Source organism: Scyliorhinus torazame, chromosome 14 (assembly GCF_047496885.1).
Source record: "Scyliorhinus torazame isolate Kashiwa2021f chromosome 14, sScyTor2.1, whole genome shotgun sequence".
Lineage (NCBI taxonomy): Eukaryota > Metazoa > Chordata > Chondrichthyes > Carcharhiniformes > Scyliorhinidae > Scyliorhinus > Scyliorhinus torazame.
In genome coordinates this window covers 1,336,113-1,357,086 of record NC_092720.1, presented here as the reverse complement: position 1 = coordinate 1,357,086, position 20,974 = coordinate 1,336,113, and the positions used below count along the sequence as shown (strand labels likewise).

Sequence of the window (20,974 nt, the reverse complement as noted above, 5' to 3'; positions counted from 1 at the left end):
GAACTCAACTTAACATCTTAAATAAATATTGGATCTCTTAACACCCCTTACTTCAAAGATAACTCAGAAAATATTGCAACAGTAAATAATTCCTTCAAATGTTCCTTCAAACTTCTAAGAGACTTAACACCCTTAAACAAAATCACATCAGGTTAAAGGCTTTACTATTGTGAGTTTAAATCACCCAAATGATCCAGAGATAGTCTTACATGGCAGAGATCCAGCTCACTGCAAACACAGACACTCCCAAGCTCTTTACAAACTGCAACTGCAGCTCTCTGGAAACACACAGACACACACCCAGCTCTTTTCCTCCAAACTGCAAAACCAAACTGCAAAATGGCTGAGCTGACCTCAGCTCCACCCACTCTCTGACATCACTGTTTTCTTAAAGGTACATTGCTTAAACATCCATGTCTTAAAGGTACCCTCACATGACAGTGGTAATCATGACCAGTACAGGCTTGGAGGGCCGAAGGGCCTGTTCCTGTGCTGTATTGTTCTTTGTACAAGGTGCTATTTGAACTGGTCTGAGGACTCCCCTCAGCGCAGCTTGCTATGTGGCACAGTCCAGTGATATCACTTTGGTGGATTTGGCTAGCAGCCAATAAACTCTCCTGGAATTCCCGGACTTATTCAGTTCTTGATTGTGATTGGTAGAGCACTTCGGAGCGAGAAGGCAACCGCTACATTCAGTCAGTTCTGCTTTGACCAGGAGAGCAGCAAGGAGCAGGTGTGGACTCTCTCTATCAGCTTAGGCTGGTGATTTAAAACACCCTCCATGTAGGCCTGTGGAAATTTAACTTCTGATTAAAAGGCTGCAAGCAGTTTCTGTAGCCAGGCCTGTGAAAGCCTAGCCTCTGTTTGAAAGGTTGAAGAAGGCATAATGCTCATAGATTTTTCCTGAGATATCTAAAGGCCTGGAAGAAAAAGCTTTTTGATTTCTCTCTACCCTGCACAAAGACCAGCCAAGTATTTAAGAGGCGGAGTGGATGGAAACCCTCTTAAGTTCTCAGGCAGAGAATTGTAAGATTGTCTCAGTGAGCTTGAGAGCCAATTTGGTGGAGGTCAGTCAAGTGAAAGTGACCCCCAAGAGGATATTCTACAGCATGAGGTTTCTAATTAAAAGCACAAAGTAGAGGGTCTGATCCAACCGATGGATTTCAACACTTCACATTCCGAGAAGATCCACTTACAAAGACCGCAATCTCAGCACAAACACTCATCTGTCATTCCCAGTTTAACCCCTGTGATTTTGATCCTTCCCTACCCCCACTGTGTGTCTGTCTTGTATGTGTGTAGGTGGAGGGTGGGACAATGTTCGTGGAATAATTAGATTAGCAGACCATTGTTCACAAACCAGCTGTCCAACAAAATGAGTTTAACCAGCCTCGCTGGAAGGGGGTCAGTTAGCTGGATGGCTGGTTTCTAAGCGATGCCAATAGCGTGGGTTCAATTCCCATACCGGTTCAAGGTATCCATGAATGCTGCAGCTTCCTAACCTTGCCCCTCGCCAGAGGTGTGCTGACCCTCAGGTTAAATCACCACAGGTCAGCTCTCTCTCAAAAGTGAAAAGCAGCCTATGGCCCTCTGGACTGTGACAGCATTTTTACACATCTGAGAACATTAGAGTATAAGACCTGTTTTGTAACGTGTTATCCTTGTAAATGTGTATATACCTGTAAAGGTATAGATGGGGGTAGTGTAATATAATTCAGCTTTTCTCATTTAATAAATGTTTCATTCTTTTGTTGAAAGTCAATTGGCCGTCCTGTGACTCTGTTCATCTACATCTCGAAACAAAAATAAAAGTTAGAATCTACTGAGTCAGGGTTTGGCTCTGGAATCTGACTGTCATAGAACATAGAACATAGAACAATACAGCGCAGTACAGGCCCTTCGGCCCACGATGTTGCACCAAAACAAAAGCCACCTAACCTACACTATGCCATTATCATCCATATGTTTATCCAATAAACTTTTAAATGCCCTCAATGTTGGCGAGTTCACTACTGTAGCAGGTAGGGCATTCCACGGCCTCACTACTCTTTGCGTAAAGAACCTACCTCTGACCTCTGTCCTATATCTATTACCCCTCAGTTTAAAGTTATGTCCCCTCGTGCCAGCCATATCCATCCGCGGGAGAAGGCTCTCACTGTCCACCCTTTCCAACCCCCTGATCATTTTGTATGCCTCTATTAAGTCTCCTCTTAACCTTCTTCTCTCCAACGAAAACAACCTCAAGTCCATCAGCCTTTCCTCATAAGATTTCCCTCCATACCAGGCAACATCCTGGTAAATCTCCTCTGCACCCGCTCCAAAGCCTCCACGTCCTTCCTATAATGCGGTGACCAGAACTGTACGCAATACTCCAAATGCGGCCGTACCAGAGTTCTGTACAGCTGCAACATGACCTCCCGACTCCAGAACTCAATCCCTCTACCAATAAAGGGCAACACTCCATAGGCCTTCTTCACAACCCTATCAACCTGGGTGGCAACTTTCAGGGATCTATGTACATGGACACCTAGATCCCTCTGCTCATCCACACTTTCAAGAACTTTACCATTAGCCAAATATTCCGCATTCCTGTTATTCCTTCCAAAGTGAATCACCTCACACTTCTCTACATTAAACTCCATTTGCCACCTCTCAGCCCAGCTCTGCAGCTTATCTATATCCCTCTGTAACCTGCTACATCCTTCCACACTATCGACAACACCACCGACTTTAGTATCGTCTGCAAATTTACTCACCCACCCTTCTGCGCCTTCCTCTAGGTCATTGATAAAAATGACAAACAGCAACGGCCCTAGAACAGATCCTTGTGGTACTCCACTTGTGACTGTACTCCATTCTGAACATTTCCCATCAACCACCACCCTCTGTCTTCTTTCAGCTAGCCAATTTCTGATCCACATCTCTAAATCACCCTCAATCCCCAGCCTCCGTATTTTTTGCAATAGCCTACCGTGGGGAACCTTATCAAATGCTTTGCTGAAATCCATATACACCACATCAACTGCTCTACCCTCGTCTACCTGTTCAGTCACCTTCTCAAAGAACTCAATAAGGTTTGTGAGGCATGACCTACCCTTCACAAAGCCATGCTGACTATCCCTGATCATATTATTCCTATCTAGATGATTATAAATCTTGTCTCTTATAATCCCCTCCAAGACTTTACCCACTACAGACGTGAGGCTCACCGGTCTATAGTTGCCGGGGTTGTCTCTGCTCCCCTTTTTGAACAAAGGGACCACATTTGCTGTCCTCCAGTCCTCTGGCACTATTCCTGTAGCCAATGATGACATAAAAATCAAAGCCAAAGGTCCAGCAATCTCTTCCCTGGCCTCCCATAGAATCCTAGGATAAATCCCATCAGGTCCGGGGGACTTATCTATTTTCAGCCTGTCCAGAATTGCCAACACCTCTTCCCTATGTACCTCAATGCCATCTATTCTATTAGCCTGGGGCTCAGCATTCTCCTCCACAACATTATCTTTTTCCTGAGTGAATACTGACGAAAAATATTCATTTAGTATCTCGCCTATCTCTTCAGACTCCACACACAATTTCCCATCCCTGTCCTTGACTGGTCCTACTCTTTCCCTAGTCATTCGCTTATTCCTGACATACCTATAGAAAGCTTTTGGGTTTTCCTTGATCCTTCCTGCCAAATACTTCTCATGTCCCCTCCTTGCTCGTCTTAGCTCTCTCTTTAGATCCTTCCTCGCTACCTTGTAACTATCCATCGCCCCAACCGAAACTTCACACTTCATCTTCACATAGGCCTCCTTCTTCCTCTTAACAAGAGATTCCACTTCCTTGGTAAACCACGGTTCCCTCGCTCGACGCCTTCCTCCCTGTCTGACCGGTACATACTTATCAAGAACACGCAGTAGCTGATCCTTGAACAAGCCCCACTTATCCAGTGTGCCCAACACTTGCAGCCTACTTCTCCACCTTATCCCCCCCAAGTCACGTCTAATGGCATCATAATTGCCCTTCCCCCAGCTATAACTCTTGCCCTGCGGTGTATACTTATCCCTTTCCATCATTAACGTAAACGTCACCGAATTGTGGTCACTGTCCCCAAAGTGCTCTCCTACCTCCAAATCCAACACCTGGCCTGGTTCATTACCCAAAACCAAATCCAACGTGGCCTCGCCTCTTGTTGGCCTGTCAACATATTGTTTCAGGAAACCCTCCTGCACACACTGTACAAAAAACGACCCATCTATTGTACTCGAACTATATCTTTTCCAGTCAATATTTGGAAAGTTAAAGTCTCCCATAATAACTACCCTGTTACTTTCACTCATATCCAGAATCATCTTCGCCATCCTTTCCTCTACATCCCTAGAACTATTAGGAGGCCTATAAAAAACTCCCAACAGGGTGACCTCTCCTTTCCTGTTTCTAACTTCAGCCAATACTACCTCGGAAGAAGAGTCCCCATCTAGCATCCTCTCCGCCACCGTAATACTGCTCTTGACTAGCAGCGCCACACCTCCCCCTCTTTTGCCTCCTTCTCTGAGCTTACTAAAACACCTAAACCCCGGAACCTGCAACATCCATTCCTGTCCCTGCTCTATCCATGTCTCCGAAATGGCCACAACATCGAAGTCCCAGGTACCAACCCATGCTGCCAGTTCCCCTACCTTATTTCGTATACTCCTGGCATTGAAGTAGACACACTTCAAACCACCTACCTGAACACTGGCCCCCTCCTGCGACGTCAAATCTGTGCTCCTGACCTCTATACTCTCATTCTCCCTTACCCTAAAACTACAATCCAGGTTCCCATGCCCCTGCTGCATTAGACTGTCCAGTGATAACATCAGCTGGGATCATAGCAAATCCCGTTCCAAAGTCCCCAGGCAAACGTTTGCATGGAAATTTCCAAACGCACAAACGTCCCCTGGACAATTGCGCTGAGGCTGAATCATCCAACAAAGTGATTTAACTTCAGATGTTACTATCAGGATTACTTTAATAGTTACTCTAACAATTACTCTGTCAGGATTACTCTAATAGTTACTCTAATAGTTACTGTGTCAGGATTACTCTAATAGTTATTCAGTCAGAATTACTCTAATAGTTACTCTAATAGTTACTCTATCAGGATTACTCTGTTCCTCCAATAGTCACTCTGTCAGGATTACTTTAATAGTTACTCTAATAGTTACTCTGTCAGGATTACTCTAATAGTTACTCTGTCAAGATTACTCTGACAGTTACTCCATCAGGATTAATCCAATAGTTACTCTAATAGTTACTATTTCAGGATTACTCTAATAGTTACACTGATAGCTACTGTCAGGAATCCTCTAATATTTACTCTGTCAGGATTACTCGAACAGTTACTCTGTCAGGATTAATCTAATAGTTACTCCAATAGTTACTCTGGCAGAATTACTCTAATAGTTACTCTAATAGTTACTCTAATAGTTACTCTGTCAGGATTACAGATTTACTTTGCGTTTGATAAGGTTCCCCACGGTAGGCTATTGCAAAAAATACGGAGGCTGGGGATTGAGGGTGATTTAGAGATGTGGATCAGAAATTGGCTAGCTGAAAGAAGACAGAGGGTGGTGGTTGATGGGAAATGTTCAGAATGGAGTACAGTCACAAGTGGAGTACCACAAGGATCTGTTCTGGGGCCGTTGCTGTTTGTCATTTTTATCAATGACCTAGAGGAAGGCGCAGAAGGGTGGGTGAGTAAATTTGCAGACGATACTAAAGTCGGTGGTGTTGTCGATAGTGTGGAAGGATGTAGCAGATTACAGAGGGATATAGATAAGCTGCAGAGCTGGGCCGAGAGGTGGCAAATGGAGTTTAATGTAGAGAAGTGTGAGGTGATTCACTTTGGAAGGAATAACAGGAATGCGGAATATTTGGCTAATGGTAAAGTTCTTGAAAGTGTGGATGAGCAGAGGGATCTAGGTGTCCATGTACATAGATCCCTGAAAGTTGCCACCCAGGTTGATAGGGTTGTGAAGAAGGCCTATGGAGTGTTGGCCTTTATTGGTAGAGGGATTGAGTTCCGGAGTCGGGAGGTCATGTTGCAGCTGTACAGAACTCTGGTACGGCCGCATTTGGAGTATTGCGTACAGTTCTGGTCACCGCATTATAGGAAGGATGCGGAGGCTTTGGAGCGGGTGCAGAGGAGATTTACCAGGATGTTGCCTGGTATGGAGGGAAAATCTTATGAGGAAAGGCTGATGGACTTGAGGTTGTTTTCGTTGGAGAGAAGAAGGTTAAGAGGAGACTTAATAGAGGCATACAAAATGATCAGGGGGTTGGATAGGGTGGACAGTGAGAGCCTTCTCCCGCGGATGGATATGGCTGGCACGAGGGGACATAACTTTAAACTGAGGGGTAATAGATATAGGACAGAGGTCAGAGGTAGGTTCTTTACGCAAAGAGTAGTGAGGCCGTGGAATGCCCTACCTGCTACAGTGGTGAACTCGCCAACATTGAGGGCATTTAAAAGTTTATTGGATAAACATATGGATGATAATGGCATAGTGTAGGTTGGATGGCTTTTGTTTCGGTGCAACATCGTGGGCCGAAGGGCCTGTACTGCGCTGTATTGTTCTATGTTCTATGTTCTATGTACTTTAACAGTTACTCCATCAAGATTAAACTAATAGTTACTCTAATAGTTGCACTGTCAGGATTACTCTAATAGTTACTCGAATAGTTACTGTCAGGATTACTTTAATAGTTACTCTAACAGTTACTCTGTCAGGACTACTCTAATTGTTACTCTAATAGTTACTCTGTCAGGATTACTCTAATAGTTACTCTGTCAGGATTACTCTAATAGTTACTCTAACAGTTACTCTGTCAGGATTACTCTAATAGTTACTCCAGTAGTTACTCTGTCAGGATTACTCTAATAGTTACTCTAATAGTTAATGTGTCAGGATTACTCTAATAGTTATTCAGTCAGGGTCACTCTAATAGTTACTCTAATAGTTACTCTGTCAGGATTACTCGAACAGTTACTCTGTTAGGATTAATCTAATAGTTACTCTAATAGTTACTCTGGTAGAATTACTCTAATAGTTACTCTGTCAGGATTACTCTAACAGTTACTCCATCAAGATTAAACTAATAGTTACTCTAATAGTTACACTGTCAGGATTACTCTAATAGTTACTCGACTAGTTACTGTCAGGATTACTCTAATAGTTACTCTCACAGTCACTCTGCCAGGATTACTCTAATAGTTGCTCTAATAGTTACTCCATCAGGATTGATGTAATAGTTACTCTAATAGTTACTCTGCCAGGATTGCTCTAATAGTTACTCTGTCAGGATTACTCTAATAGTTACTCTAATAGTTACTCTGTCAGGATTACTCTAATAGTTACTCTCACAGTCACTCTGCCAGGATTACTCTAATAGTTGCTCTAATAGTTACTCCATCAGGATTGATGTAATAGTTACTCTAATAGTTACTCTGCCAGGATTGCTCTAATAGTTACTCTGTCAGGATTACTCTAATAGTTACTCTAATAGTTACTCAGTCAGGATTACTCTAATAGTTACTCTAATAGTTACTCTAATAGTTACTCTGTCAGGATTATTCTAATAGTTACTCTAATAGTTACTCTGTCAGGATTATGCCAATGGTTAATCGAATAGTTACTCTGTCAGGATTACTCTAATAATTACTCTAATAGTTACTCTGTTAAGATTACTCTAAGAGTTACTTGAATAGTTAGTGTCAGGATTACTCTAATAGTTACTCTGTCAGGATTATTCTAATAGTTACTCTAATAGTTACTCTGTCAGGATTATTCTAATAGTTAATCTAAAAGTTACTCTGTCAGGATTACTCTAATAGTTACTCTAATAGTTACTCTGTCAGGATTACTCTCGTTGGGACTCTTATTTTTCCCTTCTAATAAGAATCAGAAGTCCGGTTGGTGGAGATTCAAAGATACAATTTATTGTTACTCACTTCACTGATATACACTTGAATAAGAACAAAGAACTGGATAAAATGTGGCCTGTGGGGGAGTACAAACTGAATAAAACTTAGAAACAGAATATCAAACAATACAGAAAAGTCGAGCACATGGCAAAAGCAGAAAATAAATCAAGAAACACAAACAAACAGATGATTCACGAAAAAACCTCGACCACGAGGTCCCATTTTTAAGGGAATTCTTATCTCTGGTTTAACCCCTCCCTTGTGTTCATTGGCTTCTAATTCTCAGCAGGGACCTCCTGATTTGTTCAAATGAATGTCTATTACTTAGAGGATAACTTGCTAATCAAACATTGGACATTACTTGAGATTGATTGTTGTCAATCAAAACTAGCTCAGCCTCTACATAAGCTGTATTAGGAAAAATACTGGATATGTTTTCTCACACCTGCCATATTTCATAGCTTGGCGGAGACCTAACTAGCATTGATTAGCTGATTACACAGAGAACACTCTGTTCTCAGTATTGAATGTAATTGAATATAATGGTTAATTCATTATATGAGGAAATGACTGGGTTCCCACAGTCAAGACACTTTTAATATTTTGCTTATTAGTTAGATGCATTCAATTAGCCCCAAATGAATAAAATTAGACTCTATCAATTCTGACAGTTACTTTAACAGTTACTCTGTCAGGATTACTCTAATTGTTACTCTGAAAATGTTAGAAAAATTAAAACCTCTCCTAACTTCTGTGTTGCTGTTTTAAATACCCAGACCGATCTCCATCGCTGGCATCTTCCCCCCCACTCCTGAACTGCCAGGGGAGCCCCCCCCCCCACTCCTGAACTGCCAGGGGAGCCCCCCTCCCCCACTCCTGAACTACCAGGGGAGCCCCCCCCCCTCCTGAACTACCAGGGGAGCCCCCCCCCCCTCCTGAACTACCAGGGGAGCCCCCCTCTTCTGATCTACCAGGGGAGCCCCCCCCACTCCTGAACTACCAGGGGAGCCTCCCCCCCCCCAGGGAAGCCCCCCCCCCACTCCTGATCTACCAGGGGAGCCCCCCCACACTCCTGAACTACCAGGGGAGCCCCCCCCCTCCTGAACTACCAGGGGTGCCCCCCCTTATGATCTACCAGGGGAGCCCCCCCCCACTCCTGATCTACCAGGGGAGCCCCCCCCCAATCCTGATCTACCAGGGGAGCCCCCCCCCCCACTCCTGATCTACCAGGGGAGCCCCCCCCCCAATCCTGATCTACCAGGGGAGCCCCCCCCCCCACTCCTGAACTACCAGGGGAGCCTCCCCCCCCTCCAGGGAAGCCCCCCCCCACTCCTGATCTACCAGGGGAGCCCCCCCCCACTCCTGAACTACCAGGGGAGCCCCCCCCCTCCTGAACTACCAGGGGAGCCCCCCCCTTATGATCTACCAGGGGAGCCCCCCCCCACTCCTGATCTACCAGGGGAGCCCCCCCCCCAATCCTGATCTACCAGGGGACCCCCCCCCCCACTCCTGATCTACCAGGGGAGCCCCTCCCCCCCAGGGGAGCCCCCCCCTCCCCACTCCACCCAAGCACCTACGTGGAACGCATCTGTTCGGATGTTATGGAGAATTTCTTGTTCAGTGTGTTAATGTTTGGACAGGGGTTACTGCTGCGAGGGTAATTAACTACACACTGGTGTGAGAAGAAAGAAAGACACATTATCTGAGTGATGAAAAGCCTCATTCAGATATCTTAACCACAAAGCTGCAGAATGATGCACTGAGGCAAGAATCTTCCGGGGCCTGGTGTGGCCACGGTATCTTCATGTTTGTATCTATAATTCAGATATGAGTCCATTTGGCACAAAATACTTCTTACATTCATCTATCCAACTTGCTCTCCTCAGTAACACACACACGTTCTCACATGGCACGCCTAATTAATTGTTGCTCTCAAACAGTTGTTGTTGGGGAAAATATTTAAAGCGTTGGATTTCAGTTCAGTGGATGTGATGGGCGCAAGAAATATTCAGTCTTGTGATTGTGTCTGTGACCCTGGGGAGTGTCGGCGAATCAAACAGTTGCGTGATGTTAATAATCTTGGGATTAATCTTGTTGTGTCTGTTTCTCAGTCTTAACATTTTATTCTGCGTTCATGTCTTATTGTAAATCGAACTTGTTTTGTGTGAAACATTCCAGTGTGTGGGAAGCCAACAATAAGAAGATCATCAATCCAGCCTAAAATAGCACAAGGGAAAGTTGTGACGAAAGGATTATCACCTTGGATCGCAATGTTGTCAAAGAATGGCATTCCATTCTGCGGAAGCTCTCTACTTGGTGAGCAAAGCCAACTATTTACATTTTTAGAATTTTCACTGGAGGAGCAGGGAATTCAGAGACAAATCGATGGACACAGTTTGCCAGTAACTCACCCCAGAGTCTAGAAGCTCAGCAGATCATTGTCAGAGATTTCTTTTTCACAGAGTCGTTAGTCTGTGGAATTCGCTACATGTTAATTTGGGGGTTGATTTAGAAATGGATGTGTGGAGTTTACGCATTCTCCCCGTGTCTGCGTGGGTTTCCTCTAGGTGCAGGTTAGGTGGATTGACTATGATCAATGCGTGGAGTTATGGGGTTGGGGGTGGGTGGGGGGAATGGGCCAAGGTGGGGGAAGGGGGCCAAGGTAGGGTGCTCTTTCGGAGGGTCAGTGTAGACTTGATGGGCCTCAATGGACCTCCTTGACGTGGATAAGTCACCAGGGCCAGATTGATTATATCCCAAGCTGTTGAAGGAAGCCAGGGAGGAAATAACAGCCCTGACTTGATGCAGTTGAGGTCCAAGAGGTTTTGAGGTCTGTGAATGTTGTATTATTATTTAAAAAGGGTGCGAGGGATAGTCCAGAAAACCACAGGATTTCAGTGCTGGGGAAATTATAGGAAACAGTTCTGAGAGACAGGATACTGAGAGATTGGAACTATGATGTTGTTGCCGTTAAAGAGACCTGGTTGAGGGAAGGACAGGATTGGCAGCTAAACGTTCCAGGATTTAGATGTTTTAGGCGGGATAGAGGGGGATGTAAAAGGGGTAGAGGAGTTGCGCTACTGGTTAGGGAGAATATCACAGCTGTACTAAGAACATAAGAACATAAGAACTAGGAGCAGGAGTCGGCCATCTGGCCCCTCGAGCCTGCTCCACCATTCAATGAGATCATGGCTGATCTTTTGTGGACTCAGCTCGACTTTCCGGCCCGAACACCATAACCCTTAATCCCTTTATTCTTTAAAAAACTATCTATCTTTATCTTATAAACATTTAATGAAGGAGCCTCTACTGCTTCACTGGGCAAGGAATTCCATAGATTCACAACCCTCTGGGTGAAGAAGTTCCTCCTAAACTCAGTCCTAAATCTACTTCCTCTTATTTTGAGGCTATGCCCCCTAGTTCTGCTTTCACCCGCCAGTGGAAACAACCTGCCCGCATCTATCCTATCTATTCCCTTCATAATTTTATATGTTTCCATAAGATCCCCCCTCATCCTTCTAAATTCCAACGAGTACAGTCCCAGTCTACTCAACCTCTCCTCGTAATCCAACCCCTTCAGCTCTGGGATTAACCTAGTGAATCTCCTCTGCACACCCTCCAGTGCCAGTACGTCCTTTCTCAAGTAAGGAGACCAAAACTGAACACAATACTGCAGGAGGACACCTCAGAGGGCAGCGAGGGTATATGGGTAGAGATCAGGAATAAGAAAGGTGCAGTCACAATGTTGGGGATTTACTACAGGCCTCCCAACAGCCAGCGGGAGATAGAGGAGCAGATAGGTAGACAGATTTTGGAAAGGAGTAAAAGCAACAGGGTTGTTGTGATGGGAGACTTTAACTTCCCCAATATTCACTGGGACTCACTTAGTGCCAGGGGCTTGGACGGGACAGTTTGTAAGGAGCATCCAGGAGGGCTTCTTAAAACAATATGTAGACTGTCCAACTAGGGAAGGGGCGGTACTGGACCTGGTATTGGGGAATGAGTCCGGCCAGGTGGTAGAAGTTTCAGTAGGGGAGCATTTCGGTAACAGTGACCACAATTCAGTAAGTTTTAAAGTACTGGTGGACAAGGATAAGAGTGGTCTTAGGGTGAATGTGCTAAATTGGGGGAAGGCTAATTATAACAATATTAGGCGGGAACTGAAGAGCCGAGATTGTGGGCGGATATTTGAGGGCAAATCAACATCTGACATGTGGGAGGCTTTCAAATGTCAGTTGAAAGGAATTCAGGACCGGCATGTTCCTGTCAGGAAGAAGGATAAATATGGCAAATTTCGGGAACCTTGGATAACGAGAGATATTGTAGGCCTCGTCAAAAAGAAAAAGGAGGCATTTGTCAGGGCTAAAAGGCTGGGAACAGACGAAGCCTGTGTGGAATATAAGAAAAGTAGGAAGGAATTTAAGCAAGGAGTCAGGAGGGCTAGAAGGGGTCACGAAAAGTCATTGGCAAATAGGGTTAAGGAAAATCCCAAGACTTTTTACACGTACATAAAAAGCAAGAGGGTAGCCAGGGAAAGGGTTGGCCCACTGAAGGATAGGCAAGGGAATCTATTTGTGGAGCCAGAGAAATGGGCGAGGTACTAAATGAAAACGTCGCATCAATATTCACCAAAGAGAAGGAATTGGTGGATGTTGAGTCTGGAGAAGGGTGTGTAGATAGCCTGGGTCACATTGAGATCCAAAAAGACAAAGGTGTTGGGCGCCTTGAAAAATATTAAGATGGATAAGTCCCCAGGGCCCAAAATACTGAAAGAGGCAAGAGAGGCAAGGGGCTGGTTTAGCACAGGGCTAAATCGCTGGCTTTTAAAGCAGACCAAGGCAGGCCAGCAGCGCGGGATCAATTCCCATACCAGCCTCCCGAACAGGCGCCGGAATGTGGCGACTAGGGGCTTTTCACAGTAACTTCATTTGAAGTCTACTTGTGACAATAAGCGATTTTCATTTTTCGAGAGGAAATTGCTGAGGCCTTGACAGAAATATTTGGATCCTCACTGTCTTCAGGTGATGTCCTGGAGGACTGGAAAACAGCCAATGTTGTTCCTTTGTTTAAGAAGGGTAGCAAGGATAATCCAGGGAACTACAGGCCGGTGAGCCTTACTTCAGTGGTAGGGAAATTACAGGAGAGAATTCTTCGAGACAGGATCCACTCCCATTTGGAAGCGAGTCGACATATTAGTGAGAGGCAGCACGGTTTTGTGAAGGGGAGGTTGTGTCTCACTAACTTGATAGAGTTTTTCGAAGAGGTCACAAAGATGATTGATGCAGATAGGTCAGTGGGTGCTATCTTATAGACTTCAGTAAGGCCGTTGACAAGGTCCCTCATGGCAGACTGGTACAAAAGGTGAAGTCACACGGGATCAGAGGTGAGCTGGTAAGGTGGATACAGAACTGGCGAGGTCATAGAAGGCAAACAGTAGTAATGGAAGGGTACATTTCAGATTGGAGGGCAGTGACTAGTGGTGTTCCGCAGGGTTCAGTGCTAGGACCTTTGCTGTTCGTAATATATGAAAATGAAAAATGAAATTAAAATCGCTTATTGTCGCGAGTAGGCTTCAAATGAAGTTACTGTGAAAAGCCCCTAGTCACCACATTCCGGCGCCTGTTCGGGGAGGCTGTTACGGGAATGTTACGGGTTATGTATAAATGATTTGGAGAAAAATGTAACTGGTCTGATTAGTAAGTTTGTGACGACGCAAAGGTTGGTGGAATTGCGGATAGCGATGAGGACTGTCAGAGGATAAGCAGGATTTAAATCGTTTGGAGACTTGGGCGGAGAGATGGCAGATGGAGTTTAATCCGGACAAATGTGAGGTAATGCATTTTGGAAGGGCTAATGCAGGTAGGGAATCGACAATGAATGGTGGAACCCTAAAAGTATTAACAGTCAGAGAGATCTAGGTGTACAGGTCCACAGGTCACTGAAAGGGGCGACACAGGTGGAGAAGGTAGTCAAGAAGGCACACGGCATGCTCGCCTTCATTGGCCGGGGCATTGAGTATAAGAATTGGCAAGTCATGTTGCAGCTGTATAGAACCTTAGTTAGGCCACACTTGGAGTATAGTGTTCAATTCTGGTCGCCACACTACCAGAAGGATGTGGAGGCTTTAGAGAGGGTGCAGAAGAGATTTACCAGAATGTTGCCTGGTATGGAGGGCATTAGCTATGAGGAGCGATTGAATAAACTCGGTTTGTTCTCACTGGAACGACGGAGGTTGAGGGGAGACCTGATAGAGGTCTACAAAATTATGAGGGGCATAGACAGAGTGGATAGTCAGAGGCTTTTTCCCAGGGTAGAGGGGTCAATTACTAGGGGGCTTAGGTTTAAGGTGAGAGGGGCAAGGTTTAGAGTAGATGTACAAGGTAAGTTTTTTCACAGAGGGTGGTGGGTGCCTGGAACTCGCTGCCGGAGGAGGTGGTGGAAGCAGGGACGATAGTGACAATTAAGGGGCATCTTGACAAATATATGAATAGGATGGGAATAGAGGGATAGGGACCCAGGAAGTGTGGAAGATTTTAGTTTAGACGGGCAGCATGGTTGGCGCAGGCTTGGAGGGCCGAAGGGCCTGTTCCTGTGCTGTACGTTTCTTTCTTCTGAGTTCTTCTTTGATATACTATCACTGAGAAAGGCATGGATTGATCAGGCAGAGTCAGCATGGGTTTGTTCAGGGAAGATTGTGTCTCACAAACTTCATAGAATAGTTTGAGGTAGTAACAAGGAGGATTGATGAGGGTAATGTGGTGGATATTGTCTGCATGGATTTCATTGAGGAATTTAACTCGGTCCCACGTGGCAGATTGGTCAGGAAAGTGAGTTAACGTGGGATACAGGTGAAGCTGATAGGGTGGATTCAAAATTGGCTCACTGGCAGGAAACAAAGGCCAATGGTGGACAGATGTTTTTGTGAATGGACAGAGGTTTCCAGTGATGTTTCACATGGCTTAATGTTGGGGCTGCTGAGTAGGAAAGATGCGCAACATTGTGACGTGAAGCATGCTGGTAAAAGAGGACAATTAACATTAAAAAAGCTGAAAGAGAAAACTGCATCTCTCTTCAGGATAAATTTAATGGGAACAGACAGAATGGTGACTTGAAACAGGACATCTCACTCAACACTTTGTTTGGGAACCACGAGAATTAGGCTGTCTCGAGGTAGAATGATGCCTATGTATACACAGAAACATACTTAGAAAATAGAAGCTTAAGGAGGCCATTCAGCCCTTCGAGCCTGCCCCGCCATACATTATGATCATGGCTGATCATCAAGTTCAATACCCTGATCCCGCCTTCCCCCCATATCCCTTGATCCCTTTAGCCCCAAGAGCTAAATCTAATTCCTTCTTGAAATTACACAACATTTTCGTCTCAACTACTTTCTGTGGGAGTGAATTCCTCAGATTCACCGCTCTCTGGGTGAAGAAATTTCTCCTCACCTCAGTCCTAAAAGGTTAACCCCTTATCCTCAAACTATGACCCCTAGTTCTGAACTCCCCCACCATCGGGAACATTCTTTCTGAATCTATCCTGTCTGATGGGAGGCAGGTTTGTGTGATGGACTGGGCGGTGTTCACGGCTCTCTGAAGTTTCTTGCGGTCCTGGGCCGAGCAGTTGCCATACCAGGCTGTGATGCCGCCCGATAGGATGCTTTCTATGGTGCATCTGTAAAAATTGGTAAGAGTCAATGTGGACATGCCAAATTTCCTTCGTTTCCTGAGGAAGTATAGGTGCTGTTGTGCTTTCTTGGTTGTTGCGTTGATGTGGGTGGACCAGGACAGATTTTTGGAGATGTGCACCCCTAGGAATTTGAAGCTGCTAACCATCTCCATCTCGGCCCCGTTGATGCTGACAGGGGTGTGTACAGTACTTTGCTTCCTGAACTCAATGGCCAGCTCTTTAGTTGTGTTGACACTGAGGGAGAGATTGTTGTTGTGACACCACTCCACTAGATTCTCTATCTTCCTCCTGTACTCTAACCAGTCATTATTCGAGATCTGACCCACTACAGTCATTTCGTGATGAAGGATTCTACCAGATTATGGTCACTCATTCCCAAAGGTTCTCTCTAGATTGCTGACTAATCCTTTCTCATTGCACAACACCCAGCCCAAGATGGTCTGTTGCCTCGTTGGTTCCTCAACACACTGGTCCTGAAAACCATCCAGTACACACCCCAGAAATTCCTCCTCTGTTGCACTGTGACTAATTTGAGCACCCAATCTGTACGCAGATTAAAGTCCCCCAGAATCACAGATGTTCCTTTATCACATGAAGAAAGTACAGCACAGGAACAGGCCCTTCGGCCCTCCAAGCCTGCACCAGCCAGGTTGCCAGTCTAACCTAAAATCTTCTACACTTCCAGGGTCCGTATCCCTCTATTCCAATCCTACTCATGTATTTGTCAAGATGCCCCTTAAATGTCACTATCGTCCCTGCTTCCACCACCTCCTCTGGCAGCGAGTTCCAGGCACCCACTACCCTCTGCGTAAAAAACTTGCCTTGTACATCTACTCTAAACCTTCCCCTCGCACCTTAAACCTATGCCCCCTAGTAATTGACTCTTCCACCCTGGGAAAAAGCCTCTGACTATCCACTCTGCCTATGCCTCTCATAATTTTGTATACCTCTATCAGGTCGCCCCTCAACCTCTGTCGTTCCAGTGAGAACAAACCGAGTTTATTCAATCTCTCATCAGAGTTAATGCCCTCCATACCAGGCAACATTCTGGTAAATCTCTTCTGCACCCTCTCTAAAGCCTCCACATCCTTCTGGTGGTGTGGCGACCAGAATTGAACACTATACTCCAAGTGTGGCCTAACTAAGGTTCTATACAGCTGCAACATGACTTGCCAATTCTTATACTCAATGCCCCGGCCAATGAAGGCAAGCATGCCGTATGCCTTCTTGACTACCTTCTCCACCTGTGTTGCCCCTTTCAATGACCTGTGGACCTGTACTCCTAGATCTCTCTGACTTTCAATACTCTTGAGGGTTCTACCATTCACTGTATCTTCCCTACCTGCATTAGACCTTCCAAAATGCATTACCTCACATTTGTCCGGATTAAACTCCATCTGCCATCTCTCCGCCCAAGTCTCCAAACAATCTAAATCCTGCTGTATCCTCTTACAGTCCTCATCACTATCTGCAACTCCACAAACCTTCGTGTCGGCCGCATACTTACTAATCAGACCAGTTACATTTTCCTCCAATTCATTTGTTAATGCTACAAATAGCAAAGGTCCCAGCACTGATGCCTGCAGAACACCACTAGTCACAGCCCTCCAATCAGAAAAGCACCCTTCCATTGCTACTCTCTGCCTTCCATGACCTAGCCAGTTCTTTATCCATCTTGCCAGCTCACCTCTGATCCCGTGTTACTTCACTTTCTGTACCAGTCTGCCTTGAGGGTTCTTGTCAAAGGACTTACTGAAGTCCATGTATACAACATCCACTGCCCTACCCTCATCAATATCTTCGTCATTTCCTCGAAAAACTCAATCAAGTTAGTGAGACAGACCTCCCTTTCACAAAACCATGCTGCCTCTCGCTAATACGTCCACTTATTTCCAAGTGGGAGTAAATCTTGTCTCCAAGAATCCTCTCCAATAATTCAGTTACCATTGATGTAAGGCTCACTGGCCTGTAATTTCCTAGATTATCCTTGCTATCCTTCTTAAACAAAGGGACAACATTAGCTATCCTCCAGTCCTCTGAGACCTCCCCTGTAGCCAGTGAGGATACAAAGATTTCTGTCAAGGCACCAGCAATTTCCTCCCTTGCCTCCCTCAGTATTCTGGGGTAGATCCCATCAGGTCCTGGGTACTTATCTGCCTTAATGTTTTTCAAGACGCCCAACACCTCCTCCTTTTTAATCTCAATGTGACCCAGGCTATCTACACACCCTTCCCCTGACTCATCATCCACTAATTCCTTGTCTTTGGTGAATACTGATGTAAAGTATTCATTCAGTACCTCACGTTCCTCTGGCTCTACACATAGATTGTTTCCCCTGTCCTGGAGTGGGCCAACCCTTTCCCTGGCTACTCTCTTGCTTTTTATGTACGTGCAAAAAGCCTTGGAATTTTCCTTAACCCTATTTGCCAATGACTTTTCTGAGCCCCTTTTAGCCCTCCTGACTCCTTGCTTAAGTTCCTTCCTACTTTCCTTATATTCTTCATTGGCCTGTCTGCTCCCAGCCTTCGAGCCCTGACAAATGGACTAGGCTCACAATATCTCTCGTTATCCATGGTTCCCGAAATTTGCCGTATTTGTCCTTCTTCCTCACAGGAACATGCCGGTCCTGAATTCCTTTCACCTGACATTTGAAAGCCTCCCACATGTCAGATGTTGATTTGCCCTCAAACATCCGCCCCCAGTCCAGATTCCTCAGTTCCTGCTGAATATTGTTATAATTAGCCTTCCCCCAATTTAACACCTTCACCTGAGGACCACTCTTATCCTTGCCCACCAGCGCTTTAAAATTTACTGAATTGTGGTCACTGTTCCCGAAATGCTCCCAAAGCAGCCAATGTGGGGGGGGGGGGGGGGGGACGACAATTTCACGGGCCGGATCCGTGGGCGGCCTCCGCCATGTAGCACGCAGCACCTGCTGCAGGCCGCCGGGCGCATGCGTGACCACGGACCCGGCAATTCTCCGGGACGTATCGGCAGCTAGAGCTGGGTGCTCCACGCTGTCGGTATGCCGGCCCCCAGCGTAAAATGTCACCGTTCCCACGCCACCGTTCCCACGCCACCATTCCCACGTCACCGTTCCCACATCACCGTTCCCAAGCCACCATTCCCACGTCACCGTTCCCACGCCACCGTTCCCACGTCACCGTTCCCACGCCACCGTTCCCACGTCACCGTTCCCACGTCACCGTTCCCATGCCACCGTTCCCACGCCACCGTTCCCGCGTCACCGTTCCCACGCCACCATTCCCACGCCACCGTTCCCACGCCACCGTTCCCACGTCACCGTTCCCACGTCACCGTTCCCATGTCACCGTTCCCACGCCACCGTTCCCACGCCACCGTTCCCATGCCACCGTTCCCACGCCACCGTTCCCACGCCACCGTTCCCACGCCACCGTTCCCACGTCACCGTTCCCACGCCACCGTTCCCACGTCACCGTTCCCACGTCACCGTTCCCATGCCACCGTTCCCACGCCACCGTTCCCATGTCACCGTTCCCACGCCACCGTTCCCACGTCACCGTTCCCACGTCACCGTTCCCACGTCACCGTTCCCACGCCACCGTTCCCACGTCACCGTTCCCACGTCACCGTTCCCATGCCACCGTTCCCACGCCACCGTTCCCATGCCACCGTTCCCACGCCACCGTTCCCACGTCACCGTTCCCACGCCACCGTTCCCACGTCACCGTTCCCACGTCACCGTTCCCACGTCACCGTTCCCACGCCACCGTTCCCACGTCACCGTTCCCACGCCACCGTTCCCACACCACCGTTCCCACGTCAACGTTCCCACGTCACCGTTCCCACGCCACCGTTCCCACGCCACCGTTCCCACGTCACCGTTCCCATGCCACCGTTCCCACGTCACCGTTCCCGCGTCACCGTTCCCACGTCACCGTTCCCACGTCACCGTTCCCACGCCACCGTTCCCACGTCACCGTTCCCTCGTCACCGTTCCCACGCCACCGTTCCCGCGTCACCGTTCCCACGCCACCGTTCCCACGTCACCGTTCCCACGCCACCGTTCCCACGTCACCGTTCCCACGTCACCGTTCCCTCGTCACCGTTCCCACGTCACCGTTCCCATGCCACCGTTCCCATGCCACCGTTCCCACGCCACCGTTCCCACGCCACCGTTCCCACGCCACCGTTCCCACGTCACCGTTCCCATGCCACCGTTCCCACGTCACCGTTCCCACGTCACCGTTCCCATGCCACCGTTCCCACGCCACCGTTCCCACGTCACCGTTCCCACGTCACCGTTCCCATGCCACCGTTCCCACGTCACCGTTCCCACGCCACCGTTCCCACGTCACCGTTCCCACGTCACCGTTCCCATGCCACCGTTCCCACGCCACCGTTCCCATGCCACCGTTCCCACGCCACCGTTCCCACGTCACCGTTCCCACGCCACCGTTCCCACGTCACCGTTCCCACGTCACCGTTCCCACGTCACCGTTCCCACGCCACCGTTCCCACACCACCGTTCCCACGTCAACGTTCCCACGTCACCGTTCCCACGCCACCGTTCCCACGCCACCGTTCCCACGTCACCGTTCCCACGCCACCGTTCCCACGTCACCGTTCCCACGCCACCGTTCCCACGTCAACGTTCCCACGTCACCGTTCCCACGCCACCGTTCCCACGCCACCGTTCCCGCGTCACCGTTCCCACGCCACCGTTCCCACGCCACCGTTCCCACGCCACCGTTCCCACGTCACCGTTCCCGCGTCACCGTTCCCTCGTCACCGTTCCCGCGCCACCGTTCCCACGTCACCGTTCCCTCGTCACCGTTCCCACGCCACCGTTCCCACGCCACCGTTCCCACGTCACCGTTCCCGCGTCACCGTTCCCACGCCACCGTTCCCACGTCACCGTTCCCACGCCACCGTTCCCGCGTCACCGTTCCCTCGTCACCGTTCCCACGCCACCGTTCCCACGTCACCGTTCCCACGCCACCGTTCCCACGTCACCGTTCCCACGTCACCGTTCCCACGTCACCGTTCCCACGCCACCGTTCCCGCGTCACCGTTCCCACGCCACCGTTCCCACGCCACCGTTCCCGCGTCACCGTTCCCGCGTCACCGTTCCCATGCCACCGTTCCCACGCCACCGTTCCCACGCCACCGTTCCCATGCCACCGTTCCCACGCCACCGTTCCCACGTCACCGTTCCCGCGTCACCGTTCCCACGCCACCGTTCCCACGCCACCGCTCCCACGCCACCGTTCCCACGCCACCGTGGTGACATAGTCCCAGAATCGGAGAATCCAGCCCAAGAGGGGAGAAGACGAAGTACGAGTGCAA

The 20,974-nt window shown here is 47.8% G+C and overlaps 1 protein-coding gene across 1 annotated transcript in view; it reads left to right on the top strand.

Moving 5' to 3' along the window:
* masp1 (MBL associated serine protease 1) overlaps positions 1–20,974 on the top strand; it is a 537,426-nt gene that overhangs the window by 351,882 nt on the left and 164,570 nt on the right. Inside the window, exon 11 of the mRNA XM_072473624.1 lies at positions 10,130–10,267. Coding sequence (XP_072329725.1) covers positions 10,130–10,267 — 138 coding nt within the window. The remainder of the gene's footprint in view (positions 1–10,129; positions 10,268–20,974) is intronic.